The 22,917-nt window shown below is 51.8% G+C and overlaps 1 protein-coding gene across 1 annotated transcript; it reads right to left on the reverse strand.

The window, feature by feature from the left end:
- Nucleotides 1-1,026: 1,026 nt before the first annotated feature.
- On the reverse strand, nucleotides 1,027-21,623 carry LOC129380022 (CREB-regulated transcription coactivator 2-like). Its single transcript, XM_055060984.1, is given in 21 exon segments — nucleotides 1,027-2,240; nucleotides 2,310-2,493; nucleotides 2,755-2,826; nucleotides 3,013-3,168; nucleotides 3,237-3,410; nucleotides 3,503-3,960; nucleotides 6,146-6,325; nucleotides 6,328-6,404; nucleotides 6,479-6,528; nucleotides 6,663-6,691; nucleotides 6,694-6,741; nucleotides 7,069-7,095; nucleotides 16,401-16,504; nucleotides 16,769-16,837; nucleotides 19,329-19,344; nucleotides 19,347-19,389; nucleotides 19,633-19,685; nucleotides 19,688-19,748; nucleotides 20,043-20,110; nucleotides 20,113-20,143; nucleotides 21,321-21,623. Coding segments are annotated over 21 exon segments (2,265 nt in total). The 5' UTR covers nucleotides 21,495-21,623; the 3' UTR covers nucleotides 1,027-2,049.
- Nucleotides 21,624-22,917: the final 1,294 nt, after the last annotated feature.

Here is a 22,917-nt window from a genome sequence, read left to right on the forward strand (position 1 = left end):
TCGATCCTTAAAGAATCGAGTCCTGTTAACAAGTGGATCATTTTCAGGTCCGGTTCCGATTCTGACCAGAAGTCTGCCGAGTGAGCGGAAAAAAGACCGAATCCTCCGACGCGTTCAGAACGTTCCGAGTTATTCTAACTCAACAATAAGAGAAAATGGGATTTATATATTTTTACCATGTTACACAGTTAGTTTCAAACTTTATTTATTTAGCAAGCTCGCTAAAAATTTTCCTTCATACTAAATATTTAGTTATCAAGATGAACATCTGAATCCAAATTAAATATTTTATAAAATATGTAGTTTTGAAGCTAAACGTTTAGATTGAAACTTTAATTAAACTATTAAATGAACGTTTTAAAAAAAACATGAGCCGTTTTAAAGTCAAACGGATCCTCGGCAGGTCCTGACGGCCCAGCTTTTAATTTGATAGTCCACTTCCGCTCATTTGTGTATTAGCTAGCGCAGAGCTAACTGTTCGGTTTCTACATTAAGTTCCAGAGCCGGGGGCCCAAAGTGGGCCCTGGAGGGCCGACATTCTGCGGGACGGGTTCCGGTTCGGCTCCCTGACACGCTGCTTTTGAGTGTTAAAATTCTCAACAGTAACTGCAGGTTCTGGTTTCACTTCGTTCTGATCAACAACCGAATTTTAACGGAACCGACCTGCAGCAGCCCGCTCTGACCTGCAGGGGGCAGCGCTGCAGTCTGAACCGGATGCTTTCCACATGCCGGACAGTCAGTCGGAACCGGTCACTGATCCGTTCTGCCTCCAGAACCTTCCAGCTGTGTTCCATGAACAGGAACCCGCTGGACCGACTTCCTGTTCGCAGCTGAACGGTTCTGATTAATCAGTAGAAAATCCAAATTAATCTGGACCCGGCTGGCCTGGACCCTCGAAGCAGAACCTTGCGGCCGTGTTTCTGGAATATGACAGGGAAAATCTGATGTTTCATGATTTTGTGGTGGAACAGCAGAACCACGGATCGGACCGGGCCGAGTCAGATTCTCGGACAGAAGATTATTCGACTCTCATATTAGAATCTTTGTACACATTTCAAATCTTAATAAAATACAAACTTATTTACACGATACAGAAAAAATATGGCTGAAAATTGGACGCAGCAGCAGGCAGGGGGCGTGGCTAAGCGCTGTCCATCACAGTGAGCGGGCGGGGCTAAAGGGTTCGTCCCACCAATCAGGAGACGTCTTGCTTAAAGACTTTGGGCAGAAATAAAAATATAAAAATGTTAAATATTTTTACTTTTTCTTCAAAGTGCAAAAATCTATTTTTCATCTTTCTGTAAAAATCATTTCAGGGCTTTTCTGGACCCGGATCAGAGAGGAGGAGCCGCTGGAGGCAGCAGACCCGGTCCGGTTTCGACCAGGTCCGGTTCTGGAGGTGTCTGTTCTCCCAGGTAGTGCAGCTTCGGACCTGCTGGGTTCTGGAGGACCACAGAGGTTCTGATCACATGAAATGCGCTGATATTTTTCAGAACCGGATCCTCTTGAGCGAACCGGTTCTGATTCGGTCTTCCTGTCCTGGTGGATCGGGCTTTTCTTTAGACTTTGGCGCCTCAGAGGAACTGTGCTGCATTCAGGCTCCACTTCAGAAAATCTGAACTCTGAGATGATGTTTGACACAAAATGAACCGGAGTTCTGGGTCAGTGGGTTCAGAACCACAGACATGCAGACCAGCTGGTTCCGGTTCTGCTTCCTGGTCTCACCAGTCCGGTTCAGGATCTCCTCTGGAATAATAAAGCAGGAAAAGTTCTGCAAGCAGACCGGATCGGGTCCGAAGTGGTTCCGAGCGATTCATTGACCCAAAGTGGTACCGGTTCTGGTACTAGTTCTGCTTCCATGTAACAAAGTTCCTCCCAGCGCTGCTGGTTTAGTTTTTTTTTTACATTTCCTCTCCTGCATCTTGGGTCCAAATGGACCAGAACCAGAACCAGTTTCCAGGGAAAATAAGTATCGTGACCTCTAACCTCAGGTTTTCAGTCTAAGCACTCCATGTGGAGGGACAGGTGTCTGGACCCGGTCCGGTCCGGTTATTTGAGGCGGTCGGAGCGGAAGGAGTCCTCCACGGCCGGGTCGGCCAGCATCAGCTCGCCCTCCAGCAGGTCCAGCGCCAGCGGGTCGATGCGCAGCGGCTCGTCCAGGGAGAAGGCGTCCATCTCGAAGCCGGGGACGTGGGACAGAGCGCTGGTGATCTCCTTGGACAGACCGGGGGGAGAGTCTCCTGCAGGGGGAGGGAACGGGTCAGAACCGGCTCAGAACAACGAGAGGTTCTGGTGGTTCAGGTGAGTACCTGTGAGGATGATGTTGGGGACGTTCTGGTGACCGTCTCCGCCGTTGTAGTTCTGGTTCTGGTGGTTGAGCCGCTGCGGGTCGCCGGGCTCTTGCAGCTCTAGCGCCCCCTGGTTGTTGGACGGGAAATGGTTCTGACCCGGTCCGCTGTGGTTCAGGCCATCAACCGGACACTCAGCCGGGAACTGGAGCAGAGGGAGAGGACCAGTTAACGAGGAAGCAGGGCTGGTGCTGCCCCCAGCTGGTGGAAGGGCAGAACTGCAGCACATGGTGTGGAGAACCAAGCTTCCTGCTTCCTGTTGCAGCAGGAAGCAGGAAGCTTGGTTCTTCCTGCTCTCCTCAGGCCTGCAGGTTCCGCATCAGGTGAGCGGCTGAACAGAGGCTCGTTGAAACAAGCGCAGGCCTGATGAAGACATGAATAAATTCATGGAGAAACCAAGTTTCACCTGCTGGTGTGATTTTCCGGACAGTTGCAGGCTGAGGTACGGATCGTCCAGCAGCGAACTGAACAGTGCGTCCTGCAAGAAGCACATCAGGACGTCAGCAGCTAAACCAGGCTGCTCAACGTGGGGGTCGCGACCCTCGGGGGCGTGGGGGGGAATGGGCCGCGACCCTCGGGAGACCGCAGAACTTTGGAGGAAGATGGGACTGTTTCTGTGTGAGCTTCTGACCCGGTTGGACCCTACCCCGGTTCTGGTACTCACGTTGTAGAAGTCTGTGTTCAGGTTGATGTGCTGCTGCTCCGCCTGCTGGTTCTGGTCCGGTTTGGACCGGTACTGGGAGGACGTCTGGCTGCACGGGTCCAAAGCGCTCTCCGACTTGACGGGCGGGTTCTGCTGCGGTCCCACGGGCCTCTGCAACTGTGAAGCAGCAGAACTGAGTCAGAACCGGGTCAGAACATCAGAAGTCTGCGAGGATCCTGATGTACCGGTCCAAACTGCTGCAGGTGCTGGTTCCGGAGGTTCTGCAGGTGCAGCTGCTGCTGATTGGTTCTGGGCTGCTGGAGGCGGAGCATCTGGTGGTTCTGACCCACAGACGGGTTCTGCTGGCCCGGCTGGGTGAGCGGGTACGGAGGGAGGCGGCTGGTGTCCAACGGGACGCCCTGCGGGGTCACAGGAAGTGACATCAGTGGGTGATCAGAGGAACTGGATGCGCATCCATCGTCATCCGCCCGGCTGCAGGTGAGCTGGTTACCTGGGAGATGGAGGACAGGGTGGGGGACATGGTGGGGGAGAACTGTTTGGGGTGGATCCTCCGGGTCTCCCCCGCCATCGGCAGGATGAGCGGCGACAGAGGGCCCCGTCTCCGTGGCGACGTGCTGAGCAACGCCTGGCCCTGCCCCGCCAACATCACCGAGTAGGGGGAGGAGCCAGATCCGGCCACGCCCCCTCCGCCGCCGCCGTACCCGCTGGACTGGAGGGAGGAGTTACTGAGGGACGAGTGCAGCGATTGGCTGCTGAGGGAGGACGGCAGGGAGGGGGAGGAGCTGAGCGACGACTGCAGAGACGGGTTGCTTAGCGACGAGTGGAGGGAGGCGGAGCTTAGAGAGCTGGAGAAGGAGTGGCTGCTGAGGGACGACTGGATGTTGGGGTTGCTTAACGACGACTGCAGGTTGGGGTGACTGAGCGCGCTCTGTAGAGACGCCAGGAGACCTGAGACCGACAGACAGGAAGTAGAAAAAAAATCATTTCAGGAAGTAGAAGTTACAGTGGCTGCAAAGCAAGCCCACATCATCACTGCTACACCTCCGTGCTTCAACTCGTCTGTTTCCAGAGAGGCTTCCGTGTGTCATGACCTTGAAGTCTTTGTCTCTCTGAGATTGATGGACTGTCTGGAAATCACCTTTGACCCCCTTTGGCAGCACAGGTCAGATCCAGAACCGATTTCTAAATTGACAGAGAGCAGACAACAGGTGGCGCTGCAGACACCTGCAGCTCCTCTCATCTCCACATTTGACCTTTGACCTCCCACCGGCTGTGCTCTGAACATTTGCGATGGTAATCAGAGGCGCTTCCTGTCTGCAGGTGCAGTCTGCTGCTGCAGCTTCCTGCCCGCGGCTGCTGCAGCCACCAAACTCGCCGACGTTTTCCGACTGCAGAGGAAGAACGAACCCGCCGCCGTGTGAATCCGGGGGTTAAATTTAGAGCGCAGCTCGCCGACCTTGGAGATCAACAAGTGCAGAAACGTTTACTCACAGATCGGGGTCACTTAGACCCAAACAGACCAAATGCACGGCGGTGGCAGCATCATGGCTTCTGCAGACCACTTCTCTTTATCCAGAACTCCATCCAGCTTCACTGAACCCACACCTCCAGAACGTACAGTCATGCCCAGAATTATTCATACGCCTGTTGTTTTTATTTATTCACATTTGTTTACTTACTTAGTGTGTCTGAAAAATTTACATTCAACGTTACATAACAAAACTTTTGCTTGGGAGCTCTTTCTCTACTTGACCTTTGACCTGTTCTTTGGTCTTTAGTCTTGAATATTGTGCTGGCTGAAGTCTCAAACCATGTGTCGGATTTCCCATAATGTAAATTTCTCCTGTTATTCCATGCCTCTTGCCCAGGGGGCGCCACCTTCCCCGTCTCCTCTGGGATGTTCGTTGCCTTTTTTCCGAGACCGACCAGTTTCAGGACAGCTCCAAACGTGAGAATGCTCGGCCTTCACTGACCCCACTTCCTCCAACGTCCCGTATTTATGCTCTGATAGGCATGATGAAAAAGTGTTGGCTTTTTCCATGTGAACTCTGATGCCTTTTCCACATATGGAACCAATCTTCCCTGTAATCGTCATGCTAAGCTCTGATTCCCACTTTTATATAACTAGTTGAATGTTTTTACTCATCATCAGGTTTTGATAGAGTAGAAATGAATGAATTTATCACCATCTGAATCCAGATTTCTGTCCTGACCTGGCAGTTTACAGTGGTTTTGGGTTAGCTTCCACTGCAGGTTTAGCATTAGCTCCTGATCATTGCAATAGTTGAAGAGAAGCTTGGGGTAATTAGCAATACCCTACGCCAGGGGTGTCAAACTCCAGTCCTCCAGGTGTCCTGCAGCTTTTCGATGTGCCTCAGGCACAAAACACAGGAATGAAACGGCTTCATTCCCTCCTCCTGGTTCTCCAGAGCCTTAATGACCTCATTATTCTATTCAGGTGCAGCAGCAGAGACTCATCTAAAGGTTGCAGGACAGCAGGCCTGCAGGACTGGATGTTGACACTCGCCCTACGCCAACATCTTAAAGTATCTATCATTAGCTTGTGCTATGTTTTTATGTGTTTAGCGGTAGCTTTCTCTAATGTCTTTTAAAGTTTGCTGGAAAGAAATTAATGTATTAATTACTTATGTGTTAAATATTTTAGCGTTAGTTTCAGGTCATGCGGTAGTTTAGCACTAGCTTACATCATTTTTTTAAAAGCATCTAGCAATAGCCAAAGCTTTTATGTTTAGCAGTTCTGTCACTTGTTGATGTAATTAGCTATGAAGTGCTAGTTTCTGCTCATTTTTGTTATTCTAAAACTAAGAGGAATGGAAATAAAACTGTGACTCTTTAACGGAGCCATAAGACAAACGTTGAGGCCCGTTCTGGTCCGGTTCTGCTGAGGATCTGCTCAGGTTTCGGGTTTCTTCATTTTATTCAGGCCAAAATTCAGCAACAATGAGAATATTTTCACTCCTCTGTGCTGAGATTCAGTGTTTCAAACCTTCAGAGACTTTCACGGTTTGCTTTTGTGACGTTTTATATAAAACCAGAAAAATATTCTTGTTTTGTGTCCAGAAGACATTAGCAGAAGTTAAAGGATGTGATTCCTGACCCGGCGGGTTCTGACCTGGCGCTGGCTGGTGGTAGCTGCCGTTTCCTCCGGCGGCGTTGATACCCAGCTGGGTGAGGGTGGAGGCCAGGTTTCCGGTGCTGCTGCCGCCGCTCAGAGCCGAGGATGCTGGGTAACCGGGCTCGTCCTGGTCCAGCGGCGTGGGCAGCGGCGACGGGAAGTGGAGGCTGGACAGATCGGCAGCGAGCCGCCGGTGTTGGAGACCTGAGGGACGCCTTGGACCGGCGTGGACGGTTGCTCCGGGGACGTGAAGATGCTAGGACGAGTCGGAAGTCAGTCAGAATCGGATCTGGACCTCTGGAAGAACTACAGATCAGAACCAAGACTTACTTGATGCCTGGAACCTCGCAGGACTTTGGTCGAGACGACGGCAGAGACAGCTGGACGGAAACAGAGATGCAGAAGAAGAAAAGAAGACAAAAACAGAAGAACCTTGTGGTTCATCCAGAACCAATCAGATCCACAAGGAATCTGATTCAGCTGGGGGGAACTACAGAAAAGAACTGAACGGTACCTTCTTGGCATCCCAGGCTTTGAGCAGTTGTCTTCGTCCAAAACGTTTTCCTCAATGGGAGGAACCGGATACGGGAACACTGCAGATGGAGGACAGAACCATCAGAACCAGCAGCAGAACCTCTAAACACACAACATTCTGTCACACTGGATCAGAACCAGGGCAAGGTTCCTGTGGTTCTCAGCCAATCGAAGGAGTTTTTGTATCCCACTGCTGGAGCATTTCCTGGTTTCTGTCCAATCAGAGGGCAGAGACACCCCCAGACTGTCCACCCAGTACATCTGGTTCTGGTCAGTTCTGCAAAAACTGGATCTGAATTCTGCCAGAAGGTTCTGACCCGACTTCCTGGATTTACCAGCAGACCTATTGGAGAATCACAAAGAGTTTCCAGAAAGTTCGACTCACTTCTTTCGGTTCTCTGCGTCGCTCGGCCCTGCAGGGAGAGAGAGAGAGACTTCATCCTACCAGCATCCAACCAGCATCCATCCTGCATCCAACCTGCATCCTACCAGCATCCAACCTGCATCCATCCAGCATCCAACCAGCATCCATCCTGCATCCAACCTGCATCCAACCAGCATCCATCCTGCATCCAACCTGCATCCAACCAGCATCCATCCAGCATCCAACCAGCATCTATCCTGCATCCAACCTGCATCCAACCAGCATCCAACCCAGCATCCAACCTGCATCCATCCTGCATCCAACCAGCATCCAACCAGCATCCATCCAGCATCCAACCAGCATCCATCCTGCATCCAACCAGCATCCATCCTGCATCCAACCTGCATCCAACCTGCATCCATCCTGCATCCAACCTGCATCCTACCAGCATCCAACCAGCATCCATCCTGCATCCAACCTGCATCCAACCTGCATCCTACCAGCATCCAACCAGCATCCATCCTGCATCCAACCTGCATCCAACCAGCATCCAACCAGCATCCATCCTGCATCCAACCAGCATCCATCCTGCATCCAACCTGCATCCATCCTGCATCCAACCTGCATCCTACCAGCATCCAACCAGCATCCATCCTGCATCCAACCTGCATCCAACCTGCATCCTACCAGCATCCAACCAGCATCCATCCTGCATCCAACCTGCATCCAACCAGCATCCAACCAGCATCCATCCTGCATCCAACCTGCATCCAACCAGCATCCATCCTGCATCCAACCTGCATCCAACCAGCATCCATCCTGCATCCATCCTGCATCCAACCTGCATCCTACCAGCATCCAACCAGCATCCATCCTGCATCCAACCTGCATCCAACCAGCATCCAACCTGCATCCAACCAGCATCCATCCAGCATCCAACCAGCATCAATCCTGCATCCAACCTGCATCCAACCAGCATCCATCCTGCATCCAACCTGCATCCAACCAGCATCCATCCAGCATCCAACCAGCATCCATCCTGCATCCAACCAGCATCCATCCTGCATCCTACCAGCATCCAACCTGCATCCATCCAGCATCCAACCAGCATCCATCCTGCATCCAACCTGCATCCAACCAGCATCCATCCTGCATCCAACCTGCATCCAACCAGCATCCATCCAGCATCCAACCAGCATCTATCCTGCATCCAACCTGCATCCAACCAGCATCCAACCTGCATCCATCCTGCATCCAACCAGCATCCAACCAGCATCCATCCAGCATCCAACCAGCATCCATCCTGCATCCAACCAGCATCCATCCTGCATCCAACCTGCATCCAACCTGCATCCATCCTGCATCCAACCTGCATCCTACCAGCATCCAACCAGCATCCATCCTGCATCCAACCTGCATCCAACCTGCATCCTACCAGCATCCAACCAGCATCCATCCTGCATCCAACCTGCATCCAACCAGCATCCAACCAGCATCCATCCTGCATCCAACCAGCATCCATCCTGCATCCAACCTGCATCCATCCTGCATCCAACCTGCATCCTACCAGCATCCAACCAGCATCCATCCTGCATCCAACCTGCATCCAACCTGCATCCTACCAGCATCCAACCAGCATCCATCCTGCATCCAACCTGCATCCAACCAGCATCCAACCAGCATCCATCCTGCATCCAACCTGCATCCAACCAGCATCCATCCTGCATCCAACCTGCATCCAACCAGCATCCATCCTGCATCCATCCTGCATCCAACCTGCATCCTACCAGCATCCAACCAGCATCCATCCTGCATCCAACCTGCATCCAACCTGCATCCTACCAGCATCCAACCTGCATCCAACCAGCATCCAACCAGCATCCATCCTGCATCCTACCAGCATCCAACCTGCATCCAACCTGCATCCATCCTGCATCCAACCAGCATCCAACCAGCATCCATCCTGCATCCAACCAGCATCCATCCTGCATCCTACCAGCATCCAACCAGCATCCATCCTGCATCCAACCAGCATCCAACCTGCATCCTACCAGCATCCATCCTGCATCCTACCTGCATCCAACCTGCATCCTACCAGCATCCAACCTGCATCCATCCTGCATCCAACCTGCATCCTACCAGCATCCAACCAGCATCCATCCTGCATCCAACCTGCATCCAACCAGCATCCATCCTGCATCCAACCTGCATCCTACCAGCATCCAACCAGCATCCATCCTGCATCCAACCTGCATCCAACCAGCATCCATCCTGCATCCAATCAGCATCCAACCAGCATCCAACCTGCATCCATCCAGCATCCAACCAGCATCCAACCTGCATCCATCCAGCATCCAACCTGCATCCTACCAGCATCCAACCAGCATCCATCCTGCATCCATCCTGCATCCTACCAGCATCCAACCAGCATCCATCCTGCATCCAATCAGCATCCAACCAGCATCCAACCTGCATCCATCCAGCATCCAACCTGCATCCATCCTGCATCCAACCTGCATCCTACCAGCATCCAACCAGCATCCATCCTGCATCCAACCTGCATCCAACCAGCATCCAACCAGCATCCATCCTGCATCCAATCAGCATCCAACCAGCATCCAACCTGCATCCATCCAGCATCCATCCTGCATCCAACCTGCATTCAACCAGCATCCATCCTGCATCCAACCTGCATCCTACCAGCATCCAACCAGCATCCATCCTGCATCCAATCAGCATCCAACCAGCATCCAACCTGCATCCATCCAGCATCCAACCTGCATCCATCCTGCATCCAACCTGCATCCTACCAGCATCCAACCAGCATCCATCCTGCATCCAACCTGCATCCAACCAGCATCCAACCAGCATCCAACCAGCATCCATCCTGCATCCATCCTGCATCCAACCTGCATCCTACCAGCATCCAACCAGCATCCATCCTGCATCCAACCTGCATCCAACCAGCATCCATCCTGCATCCATCCTGCATCCAACCTGCATCCATCCTGCATCCAACCTGCATCCAACCTGCATCCTACCAGCATCCAACCTGCATCCAACCAGCATCCAACCAGCATCCATCCTGCATCCTACCAGCATCCAACCTGCATCCATCCAGCATCCAACCTGCATCCATCCAGCATCCATCCTGCATCCTACCAGCATCCATCCTGCATCCAACCAGCATCCATCCTGCATCCAACCAGCATCCATCCTGCATCCTACCAGCATCCAACCAGCATCCATCCTGCATCCTACCAGCATCCAACCTGCATCCATCCTGCATCCAACCTGCATCCTACCAGCATCCATCCTGCATCCTACCAGCATCCAACCAGCATCCATCCTCCATCCAACCTGCATCCAACCAGCATCCATCCTGCATCCAACCTGCATCCTACCAGCATCCAACCAGCATCCATCCTGCATCCAACCTGCATCCTACCAGCATCCAACCAGCATCCATCCTGCATCCAATCAGCATCCAACCAGCATCCAACCTGCATCCATCCAGCATCCAACCAGCATCTATCCTGCATCCAACCTGCATCCTACCAGCATCCAACCAGCATCCAACCTGCATCCATCCAGCATCCAACCTGCATCCTACCAGCATCCATCCTGCATCCATCCTGCATCCTACCAGCATCCAACCAGCATCCATCCTGCATCCAACCTGCATCCAACCAGCATCCATCCTGCATCCAACCTGCATCCTACCAGCATCCAACCAGCATCCATCCTGCATCCAACCAGCATCCAACCTGCATCCATCCAGCATCCAACCAGCATCTATCCTGCATCCAACCTGCATCCTACCAGCATCCAACCTGCATCCAACCTGCATCCTACCAGCATCCAACCAGCATCCATCCTGCATCCAACCAGCATCCAACCTGCATCCAACCAGCATCCAACCTGCATCCATCCTGCATCCTACCAGCATCCATCCAGCATCCATCCAGCATCCAACCAGCATCCAACCAGCATCCTATCAGCATCCAACCAGCATCCTACCAGCATCCAACCTGCATCCAACTTGCATCCATCCTGCATCCAACCAGCATCCATCCAGCATCCAACCAGCATCCATCCAGCATCCAACCAGCATCCATCCAGCATCCAACCAGCATCCAACCAGCATCCTACCAGCATCCAACCAGCATCCATCCTGCATCCAATCAGCATCCAACCAGCATCCAACCTGCATCCATCCAGCATCCAACCTGCATCCATCCTGCATCCAACCTGCATCCTACCAGCATCCAACCAGCATCCATCCTGCATCCAACCTGCATCCAACCAGCATCCAACCAGCATCCATCCTGCATCCAATCAGCATCCAACCAGCATCCAACCTGCATCCATCCAGCATCCATCCTGCATCCAACCTGCATCCAACCAGCATCCATCCTGCATCCAACCTGCATCCTACCAGCATCCAACCAGCATCCATCCTGCATCCAATCAGCATCCAACCAGCATCCAACCTGCATCCATCCAGCATCCAACCTGCATCCATCCTGCATCCAACCTGCATCCTACCAGCATCCAACCAGCATCCATCCTGCATCCAACCTGCATCCAACCAGCATCCAACCAGCATCCAACCAGCATCCATCCTGCATCCATCCTGCATCCAACCTGCATCCTACCAGCATCCAACCAGCATCCCCTGCATCCAACCTGCATCCAACCAGCATCCAACCAGCATCCATCCTGCATCCATCCTGCATCCAACCTGCATCCATCCTGCATCCAACCTGCATCCAACCTGCATCCTACCAGCATCCAACCTGCATCCAACCAGCATCCAACCAGCATCCATCCTGCATCCTACCAGCATCCAACCTGCATCCATCCAGCATCCAACCTGCATCCATCCAGCATCCATCCTGCATCCTACCAGCATCCATCCTGCATCCAACCAGCATCCATCCTGCATCCAACCAGCATCCATCCTGCATCCTACCAGCATCCAACCAGCATCCATCCTGCATCCTACCAGCATCCAACCTGCATCCATCCTGCATCCAACCTGCATCCTACCAGCATCCATCCTGCATCCTACCAGCATCCAACCAGCATCCATCCTCCATCCAACCTGCATCCAACCAGCATCCATCCTGCATCCAACCTGCATCCTACCAGCATCCAACCAGCATCCATCCTGCATCCAACCTGCATCCTACCAGCATCCAACCAGCATCCATCCTGCATCCAATCAGCATCCAACCAGCATCCAACCTGCATCCATCCAGCATCCAACCAGCATCTATCCTGCATCCAACCTGCATCCTACCAGCATCCAACCAGCATCCAACCTGCATCCATCCAGCATCCAACCTGCATCCTACCAGCATCCATCCTGCATCCATCCTGCATCCTACCAGCATCCAACCAGCATCCATCCTGCATCCAACCTGCATCCAACCAGCATCCATCCTGCATCCAACCTGCATCCTACCAGCATCCAACCAGCATCCATCCTGCATCCAACCAGCATCCAACCTGCATCCATCCAGCATCCAACCAGCATCTATCCTGCATCCAGCCTGCATCCTACCAGCATCCAACCTGCATCCAACCTGCATCCATCCTGCATCCAACCAGCATCCAACCTGCATCCAACCAGCATCCAACCTGCATCCATCCTGCATCCTACCAGCATCCATCCAGCATCCATCCAGCATCCAACCAGCATCCTATCAGCATCCAACCAGCATCCTACCAGCATCCAACCTGCATCCAACTTGCATCCATCCTGCATCCAACCAGCATCCATCCAGCATCCAACCAGCATCCATCCAGCATCCAACCAGCATCCATCCAGCATCCAACCAGCATCCAACCAGCATCCAACCTGCATCCTATCAGCATCCAACCAGCATCCATCCAGCATCCAACCAGCATCCATCCAGCATCCAACCAGCATCCATCCAGCATCCAACCAGCATCCAACCTGCATCCATCCTGCATCCTACCAGCATCCAACCTGCATCCAACCAGCATCCAACCTGCATCCATCCTGCATCCATCCAGCATCCAAACAGCATCCAACCTGCATCCATCCAGCATCCATCCAGCATCCAAACAGCATCCAACCTGCATCCATCCTGCATCCATCCAGCATCCAACCAGCATCCAACCTGCATCCATCCAGCATCCATCCAGCATCCAACCTGCATCCAACCAGCATCCATCCAGCATCCAACCAGCATCCATCCTGCATCCTACCAGCATCCATCCAGCATCCATCCTGCATCCAACCTGCATCCATTCTGCATCCATCCAGCATCCAACCAGCATCCAACCTGCATCCATCCAGCATCCATCCTGCATCCAACCAACATCCAACCTGCATCCATCCTGCATCCAACCAGCATCCAACCTTCATCCATCCTGCATCCATCCTGCATCCAACCAACATCCAACCTGCATCCAACCAGCATCCAACCTTCATCCATCCTGCATCCTACCAGCATCCATCCTGCATCCATCCTGCATCCATCCAGCATCCATCCTGCATCCATCCTGCATCCTACCAGCATCCAACCAGCATCCATCCTGCATCCTACCAGCATCCATCCTGCATCCTACCAGCATCCAACCAGCATCCAACCAGCATCCATCCTGCATCCTACCAGCATCCAACCAGCATCCATCCTGCATCCTACCAGCATCCAACCAGCATCCAACCTGCATCCATCCTGCATCCATCCAGCATCCAAACAGCATCCAACCTGCATCCATCCAGCATCCATCCAGCATCCAACCTGCATCCAACCAGCATCCATCCAGCATCCAACCAGCATCCATCCTGCATCCTACCAGCATCCATCCAGCATCCATCCTGCATCCAACCTGCATCCATTCTGCATCCATCCAGCATCCAACCAGCATCCATCCTGCATCCTACCAGCATCCATCCAGCATCCATCCTGCATCCAACCTGCATCCATCCTGCATCCATCCAGCATCCAACCAGCATCCAACCTGCATCCATCCAGCATCCATCCTGCATCCAACCAACATCCAACCTGCATCCATCCTGCATCCAACCAGCATCCAACCTTCATCCATCCTGCATCCATCCTGCATCCAACCTGCATCCAACCAGCATCCAACCTTCATCCATCCTGCATCCTACCAGCATCCTACCAGCATCCATCCTGCATCCATCCTGCATCCTACCAGCATCCAACCAGCATCCATCCTGCATCCTACCAGCATCCATCCTGCATCCTACCAGCATCCAACCAGCATCCAACCAGCAACCATCCTGCATCCTACCAGCATCCAACCAGCATCCATCCTGCATCCTACCAGCATCCATCCTGCATCCATCCAGCATCCAACCTGCATCCATCCAGCATCCATCCTGCATCCATCCTGCATCCAACCAGCATCCATCCTGCATCCATCCAGCATCCAACCAGCATCCATCCTGCATCCTACCAGCATCCAACCAGCATCCAACCAGCATCCATCCTGCATCCTACCAGCATCCAACCTGCATCCATCCAGCATCCATCCTGCATCCAACCAGCATCCTACCAGCATCCAACCAGCATCCATCCTGCATCCTACCAGCATCCATCCTGCATCCATCCAGCATCCATCCTGCATCCTACCAGCATCCATCCTGCATCCAACCAGCATCCATCCTGCATCCTACCAGCATCCAACCAGCATCCATCCTGCATCCAACCTGCATCCAACCTGCATCCATCCTGCATCCAACCTGCATCCAACCTGCATCCTACCAGCATCCAACCAGCATCCATCCTGCATCCAACCTGCATCCAACCAGCATCCATCCTGCATCCAACCTGCATCCAACCAGCATCCAACCAGCATCCAACCTGCATCCAACCAGCATCCATCCTGCATCCATCCTGCATCCAACCTGCATCCAACCAGCATCCAACCAGCATCCATCCTGCATCCATCCTGCATCCAACCTGCATCCTACCAGCATCCATCCTGCATCCATCCTGCATCCAACCTGCATCCTACCAGCATCCATCCTGCATCCAACCTGCATCCAACCAGCATCCATCCTGCATCTAACCTGCATCCTACCAGCATCCAACCAGCATCCAACCTGCATCCATCCAGCATCCAACCAGCATCTATCCTGCATCCATCCTGCATCCAACCAGCATCCATCCTGCATCCAACCTGCATCCAACCAGCATCCATCCTGCATCTAACCTGCATCCTACCAGCATCCAACCAGCATCCATCCTGCATCTAACCTGCATCCATCCAGCATCCAACCAGCATCTATCCTGCATCCATCCTGCATCCTACCAGCATCCAACCAGCATCCAACCTGCATCCATCCTGCATCCTACCAGCATCCAACCAGCATCCATCCTGCATCCTACCAGCATCCAACCAGCATCCATCCTGCATCCAACCAGCATCCATCCTGCATCCAACCTGCATCCTACCAGCATCCAACCAGCATCCATCCTGCATCCAACCTGCATCCTACCAGCATCCAACCAGCATCCATCCTGCATCCATCCAGCATCCAACCAGCATCCAACCTGCATCCATCCAGCATCCAACCAGCATCCATCCAGCATCCATCCTGCATCCATCCAGCATCCAACCTGCATCCATTCTGCATCCATCCAGCATCCAACCAACATCCAACCTGCATCCATCCTGCATCCAACCAGCATCCAACCTTCATCCATCCTGCATCCATCCTGCATCCAACCTGCATCCATCCTGCATCCATCCAGCATCCATCCAGCATCCATCCTGCATCCATCCTGCATCCTACCAGCATCCAACCAGCATCCATCCTGAATCCATCTTGCATCCATCCAGCATCCAACCTGCATCCATCCAGCATCCATCCTGCATCCAACCAGCATCCATCCTGCATCCTACCAGCATCCATCCTGAATCCATCCTGCATCCATCCAGCATCCAACCAGCATCCATCCTGCATCCTACCAGCATCCAACCTGCATCCATCCAGCATCCAACCAGCATCCATCCTGCATCCTACCAGCATCCAACCTGCATCCAACCAGCATCCATCCTGCATCCATCCAGCATCCTACCAGCATCCATCCTGCATCCATCCTGCATCCATCCAGCATCCTACCAGCATCCATCCTGCATCCATCCAGCATCCTACCAGCATCCATCCTGCATCCAACCAGCATCCATCCTGCATCCTACCAGCATCCAACCAGCATCCTACCAGCATCCATCCTGCATCCAACCAGCATCCAATCAGCATCCTACCAGCATCCAACCTGCATCCATCCAGCATCCATCCTGCATCCTACCAGCATCCAACCAGCATCCATCCATGTTCCTCACCGTTTCGTCTGGCTCCCTGGGGAGTCAGGGTGGATCCCGCCATGCTGAAGTCTCCCATGAGGGGGTTCATGACGCTGGTGTGGAGGGCGGAGTCAGAGTTGGTCCTGTAGGGGGGGCAGACACAAAGATTCAGGAGGAGAGAAGAAGAAGGAGAAGAAGATGTTCAACGGGCTGAAAGCGGCTGGAGACGCTGCATCACTGCCACCCAAAGACTGCAGCAACAAACCTGCAGCAGGATGTGAGTGGGTGTACAGATCAAGTGGAGCTCAGACAGCAGAGAGATGGAGGGATGAAACAGACAGGAACAGGAAACAGAAACGTCTCACACTGTCAGGAAGAGTAGGAACAGGAGGAAGAGGAGGATTCACCTGTTGAGCGCTGTGGTGGGGAGACGGAACAACTGGCTTTTATCTCCAGGGAAGTTTCCAGACCAGTTCCTTTCAGTGATCGACAACAAGACAAAGTTATTTTCCTCCAGCAACCGGAGAGAGAGACATAGAGACACAGAGACAGACATAGAGACACAGAGAGAGACATAGAGACACAGAGAGACATAGAGAGACACAGAGAGAGACATAGAGACACAGAGAGACAGAGACATAGAGAGACACAGAGACAGACATAGAGACACAGAGACACAGAGAGAGACATAGAGAGACACAGAGAGAGACATAGAGACACAGAGAGACATAGAGAGACATAGAGAGACACAGAGAGAGACATAGAGAGAGACATAGAGACACAGAGAGACATAGAGACACAGAGAGAGACATAGAGACACAGAGACAGAGAGAGACACATAGAGACACAGAGACAGACATAGAGACACAGAGACAGACATAGAGACACAGAGACACAGAGAGAGACATAGAGACACAGAGAGACACAGAGAGAGACATAGAGACACAGAGAGACAGAGACATAGAGAGACACAGAGACAGACATAGAGACACAGAGAGAGACATAGAGAGACACAGAGAGAGACATAGAGACAGAGAGACATAGAGAGACACAGAGAGAGACATAGAGAGAGACATAGAGACACACAGAGAGACATAGAGACACAGAGAGACAGAGACACACAGAGAGACATAGAGACACAGAGAGAGACATAGAGACACAGAGACAGAGAGAGACACATAGAGACACAGAGACAGACATAGAGACACAGAGACACAGAGACAGACATAGAGACACAGAGACACAGAGAGAGACATAGAGACACAGAGAGACACAGAGAGAGACATAGAGAGACACAGAGAGAGACATAGAGACACAGAGAGAGACATAGAGAGACACAGAGAGAGACATAGAGACACACAGAGAGAGACATAGAGAGACACAGAGAGAGACATAGAGAGACACAGAGAGACATAGAGACACAGAGAGAGACATAGAGACACAGAGAGACATAGAGACACACATAGAGACAGAGACACACATAGAGACAGAGAGACACATAGAGACAGAGAGACACATAGAGACACATAGGTGTGGTCTCTCTGGTGTGGCTGGACCAGCAGAGACAGAACCGTGATCTTAGCTTAGAGAGACACAAAGAGAGACATAGAGACAGCGAGACACACAGTGAGGAGGGCAGGGTGTCGAGGAAGAGGAGCTCAAGCCGAGAGGAGGAAGATAGAGGCAACGAGGGGGCGGGGCCAAGATCTGGTCATCAGGTTTAGTAGGACAGACTGTGGGAACAGCATCCATCATCCAACAGGCATTATGTAAAGTCGCAATAACGCGACGAGTGAGTTTGTTTACTCATTAAATTCTTCTGATACTTTCATCACTTTATTCTGGAAATAAATCAATCTGAGTCTCCTTCATTCTGACAGAGCTTTATGTGAGTATTAAGACGTTGTAATGTTTTCCTCCTCGTCCTTCTGCTGTTTGTGGTGCTCCACAGGGCTGTGTGTTTGGACCGCTTCTATTCAGAACCGGCTGCAGACCGTCTGAATAGAAGACCGTCTGAAACCCAACGGGAGAGGTCACGACACGAATCGGAGCGAAGGGAAGCGGCTCAGAGTTAAAACGACTGAAACAGATTAATGAAGCCACAGAAAAACCACAGAAGAAGCAGCAGCGGCCCAGACCCGCTTCCTGTTAGAGCTTCAGCTGTTAATGAAACACAAGGATCCACTTTGTGTGACCCACAGCGACCAGAACCAGAACCAGAGCCGTTCAGTCAGCAGAACTGAGCCCAGGTTCTGACCAGCAGAGACAGAACAGTGATCTTAGCTTTAGTTCTGACCCAGACGCTCCCCGGATCAGCAGATCCAGGATTTCTGGATCTTGGCCAGGTCCCTGAGTGGTTCTGGTTCTGACCCAAACCACCATTCAGTTGCAGGAAAACCTTAAGATTTATCAGAGGCTGAAGCTCCATCTGAGCTTGATGCATCCCTAAAGGTCACCTCAAGGTCATGCATCCTGACAGGAGTCAGCAATTTGTTCAGGACTGGTCCAGATCTCATCACCACGCTACTGTTCTGGTTCTGGATCAACCCAACCAAAGTCCAAACAAAAGCCCTGAGAGATCCTGGAGAAGAGCTCAGAGGCCGACGGCTCCATCGGAGCGGCTGAACCTCCGCCAGGCGTCCAGAGCCGTCCTGAAGGGACAGAAGCGTCCCTGACCCAACAGCTGCTTCAGACGGATTACTTCCTTAGCATGCGAGCTAGCTGTGCAGGGTGTTGGGGTCAGGGCAATGTGCGGAACATGGTCCCCTGAGGACAGACTGAGGACAGACTGCGTCTCCTCCTGCAGTCGACCTGATGAGCCTCTGCTGCTCCGCTGAACCACCTGGGGTCACGCTGGGGTCACAGAGGGGCGTTGGAGAGGCAGGAACACACAGGGGGCCCGGAAAGAGACAAACAGGGGTCCCAGAGGACAGACGCGATTCCATGGAGACACGTAGCAGACTCCACCTTCTCCAGCTGCTGCGGGGGGCGGGGACAGGTAGGCGGCGCTGTACAGAGAGTTCTCCACCTGGGGAGGCGGCAGGTTAAGGAGCAACAACACAGTCAGGCTCTTTCACAATAAAAGCACCACTTTTCAACCTGCTCTTCTTCTGAATTAAAGAACATTTCCAGAACCAAACCCGGGTTCTAGATGATTCTGTCACTTCATTAACTCTGCAGAGTTCAGACTGAGGCAGCATCACTGAGCCACAGCCGGGCCAGACCGCGGCAGAACCTCTAGGTCAGCAGGAACAGCGGTTCTGAAGGATACTTGGCGGTTCCGGTACGGTCGGACCGGCGAGACGAAGCGGCGGTCCCTCTGGACCGCTCCACCAAGCCGTGGTGGCGGGTGGAGCGGGTGGACTCCAGGCCGGACTGGAACGAGCTCTGGGGGGAGGAACAGTAGAAGAAGAAGAGACGTTCACCGCTGGGCTCAGACTCACGTTCTGAAAGTTTTATGGCTACAGTTTAATATATTCCACCAGGAACGAAACACTGAAACACCATTCAGCTGCAACGAAAGAGGATTCCAGGTCAACAGGAACACAACGCTTTACTGGAGTCATACTGGGAAAGTAACCAGAGACTGGAGGCTAACAGAGGACTGGTGGAGGCTAACGCGCTGACACTGTGTTAGCAGAGGTTAACGCAAAACTCTTGTCCAATCAGGTTAAAGCTTACCTGGAAGTCCTGCGGGTTGCGGCCGATCTGGTTGACGTTGGGTAAGGAGCCGCCATAGTATGGCCCTGGTTCCGGGCCAGGCGTAACTTCTGGGCCTGCAGCTGCTGGGACGACCACAGGTTCTGATCAAAACCATTATTATCATGATCAGACTGCATGTTTATCACTGATGGGTCTAAATATCTGAGTTTATTCAGCATGCATGAACTTGACATCATGACCTATGACGTCACAACAACTCCATCAGGCAGGTCCGATCTGGCCGGTTCGAACAGACCCAAACAGAACCCAGCAGAATTACGTCCGGTCTGGTTTGGACCGGCCTTTTGGGCTGCAGCAGACTGAGGCTTCCGAATGGTTCTGGAGGTCCATCGACATCAGCTGGACCCAACCTTCAGCTGCCTAGAACCTGGGTTCATTCTGCCGACTCCAGAACCAGAACCAAACGGCTGCACAGGCAGAACACTGGCCCGGTTTCAGGTTCAAAGTTCTCCAGAAGTTGTAGATGAAACAGATTCAGGTTTGTCTTTCTGCAGGAACTGAGCAGAAACCATGAAGAATTTTCTGTTCATGTTAATAAACATAATCCATATCACTTTTAAAAAACTATTTTATTAACAGGAATCTCCAAACCAGCTTGCTTCTGTGGGAAGAAGTACAATCCTGAAAGCTCTGCCGAGATGATCCAGCCCAGAGCATGACACCACCTCTACCAGCAGAGCCTGGAGATGAAAACAGCGATCTGGACTCGAACAGGAACTGAGTGGAGGAGCAGCCAAAGTCCAAAGAAAAGCCAAACGACCGAAGAGTTCAACGTGCAGCTGGATGCTTCAGGTCAACAAATCTGACCCCAGGATGGGATGAAAACAGACTGATAACAACCTGACACCTGGAGTCTGTTAAAACACAACAAACCGGGACAGAGCAGAGGCTCCGCAGCTCCAGCAGCGGGACGGCTCCGTTTTTCACCGGGTTAGGACGCCTCATTCCCGGCCCCTGCAGCCGGGCAGCTCCCAGCAGTGCAGTGGTAAACAGTTAGCATCGCTGCTAACAGGAGCTAGCCCGCTAACGACGGAAACGAAGAAACCGAAGCGCTTCCGACTCTAAACGAGACAGAAGTTTCTCGCGTTATCCCCGAAAACGTCTTTTACTTTCTAAAGTAACCGAACTCAAACAAAAATGTCCAGTCTCAGCAGAACCAACGGATGTGGCGCCTCTCGAAGACCCGGACAGGCCTCTTCCTCCGGGGAGCTCCCTCCTCCTCCGCCTCGCACTCACCCTGGTCGAAGTGATGTCCATCATAACCTCCTGGAAGGCGGCCGTCTCCTCGGCCTGGCGCTGGGTGTGCAAGGCGATCTTCTCGCTGAACTTTCGGGGGTTGGAGGCCCCGGACCCGGAGCCCGTGGCGGGTCCTGGTCCGGGTCCTGGTCCGCCTGAACCCGTCGCAGACATCTTCTCGGAGCGGACCGGACGACCTGACGTAGTGGAACGATTTCAATCAGAGAGGGTCGGAAAAGGAAGAGGTCTCACTTTGAGGATTATTCCCAGGACAAGGACCCTCAGACTAAGATCAGTAGAGGTTCTTTTAGGTCCTTCCGAGCACAATTGATTAAACCGTGAAAATTTAGTAACACCTAGGTTTAAACTTTTTAAACTAAATCTAAAATATTCTCCATCGGTTATTACATTGTTAGGTATCTAATGCGATGATTTTCAGGCACACAGTGTTTTTTACTTTGTGGTTAAACTTTGGCAGATATGTGTGTCTGTAGATTAATGTATTGTTGTTTTTTCCAAGACTTGTACAGTTTATTTAATATTCTCAGCTGTGTTTAATAAATTTTTTTTGCAGCAAAAGTATATATATTTTTATTTTGGGTTATATCGAATATGTTTTGTTTCGGAATATCATCCAGAATTTTAATAGATCTGTTTTTGTGGATTTCATTTAGCAGTCGGAGTGAGGCATCACTGAAAGATTAGAAAAGTTGGATGGTTGAGAGTCGGCATCACGGCGCCCTCTGCTGGTACAAAGTACGTATTGCTGCTGCTTCTGTTTTCTGCTGAACTTCGTTCACCGAAATCCGAGAAGAAAATAGAAACTTTTTCTGGAGAAAATGGAACAGAGACTCCAGAAATCCAGAATCAAAAACAGAGACCTGTTCAACTTATCAACACTCTCATTTAAAATCAAGTCATTAAATCAATATGTCTCTGTTGCTACAACAGTCAATTAATCTGTTAGTGATGAATAACTGACAAACATGGAAGGTGAAGCATCCATGTTTTATCTGGAGAGAGAGGAACCCATGAGGAAGACTGAACCTCCAGGCGGGTCAGAACCGTTTTCTCCTCTCTGGCTGTTCGGTTTGTAAAAACTTCCGTCCGGGGCTCCACGGGGAAAGTGGACTCAGTCAGGGTTCGGGTTGGGACAGAAGGGCCGGTGTTATGGATTAACTGGGCGAAACCTTCGCGCACTGCAGATGTTTCTGAATTGTAGGTGGCTGCGTTGATGCCTGCTGAAAAATCCTAACTATGTGACAAAACCGTTTGCAAAACTTCACTATAAATCCAATTTTCACCAAATATGTTTTTTGTTACTTGTGAAAATGATGTTTGAAAACAAGTTTCTACAGAGCAGCGATCAGTTCGCTTCATTGGATCAGAACCAATGAGGAACAGGACCATCCCTTCCAGGTTCACCAGAATCAATTCATTTCCTGTCATGAACAGCAGAATGTGAGCCTGAGTGGAAGCTTTTCTAACCAGCACTGATCGATTATTGATCATTGATCATTGAATCGGCTCTCAGCTTCCTGTAATGGGAGATATTAACATTTCCAACCTGCTGAGAGTTTCTGGCTCTGCAACCAAA

This window comes from Poeciliopsis prolifica, unplaced genomic scaffold (genome assembly GCF_027474105.1).
Source record: "Poeciliopsis prolifica strain line A6 unplaced genomic scaffold, Auburn_PproV2 SCAFFOLD063, whole genome shotgun sequence".
Lineage (NCBI taxonomy): Eukaryota > Metazoa > Chordata > Actinopteri > Cyprinodontiformes > Poeciliidae > Poeciliopsis > Poeciliopsis prolifica.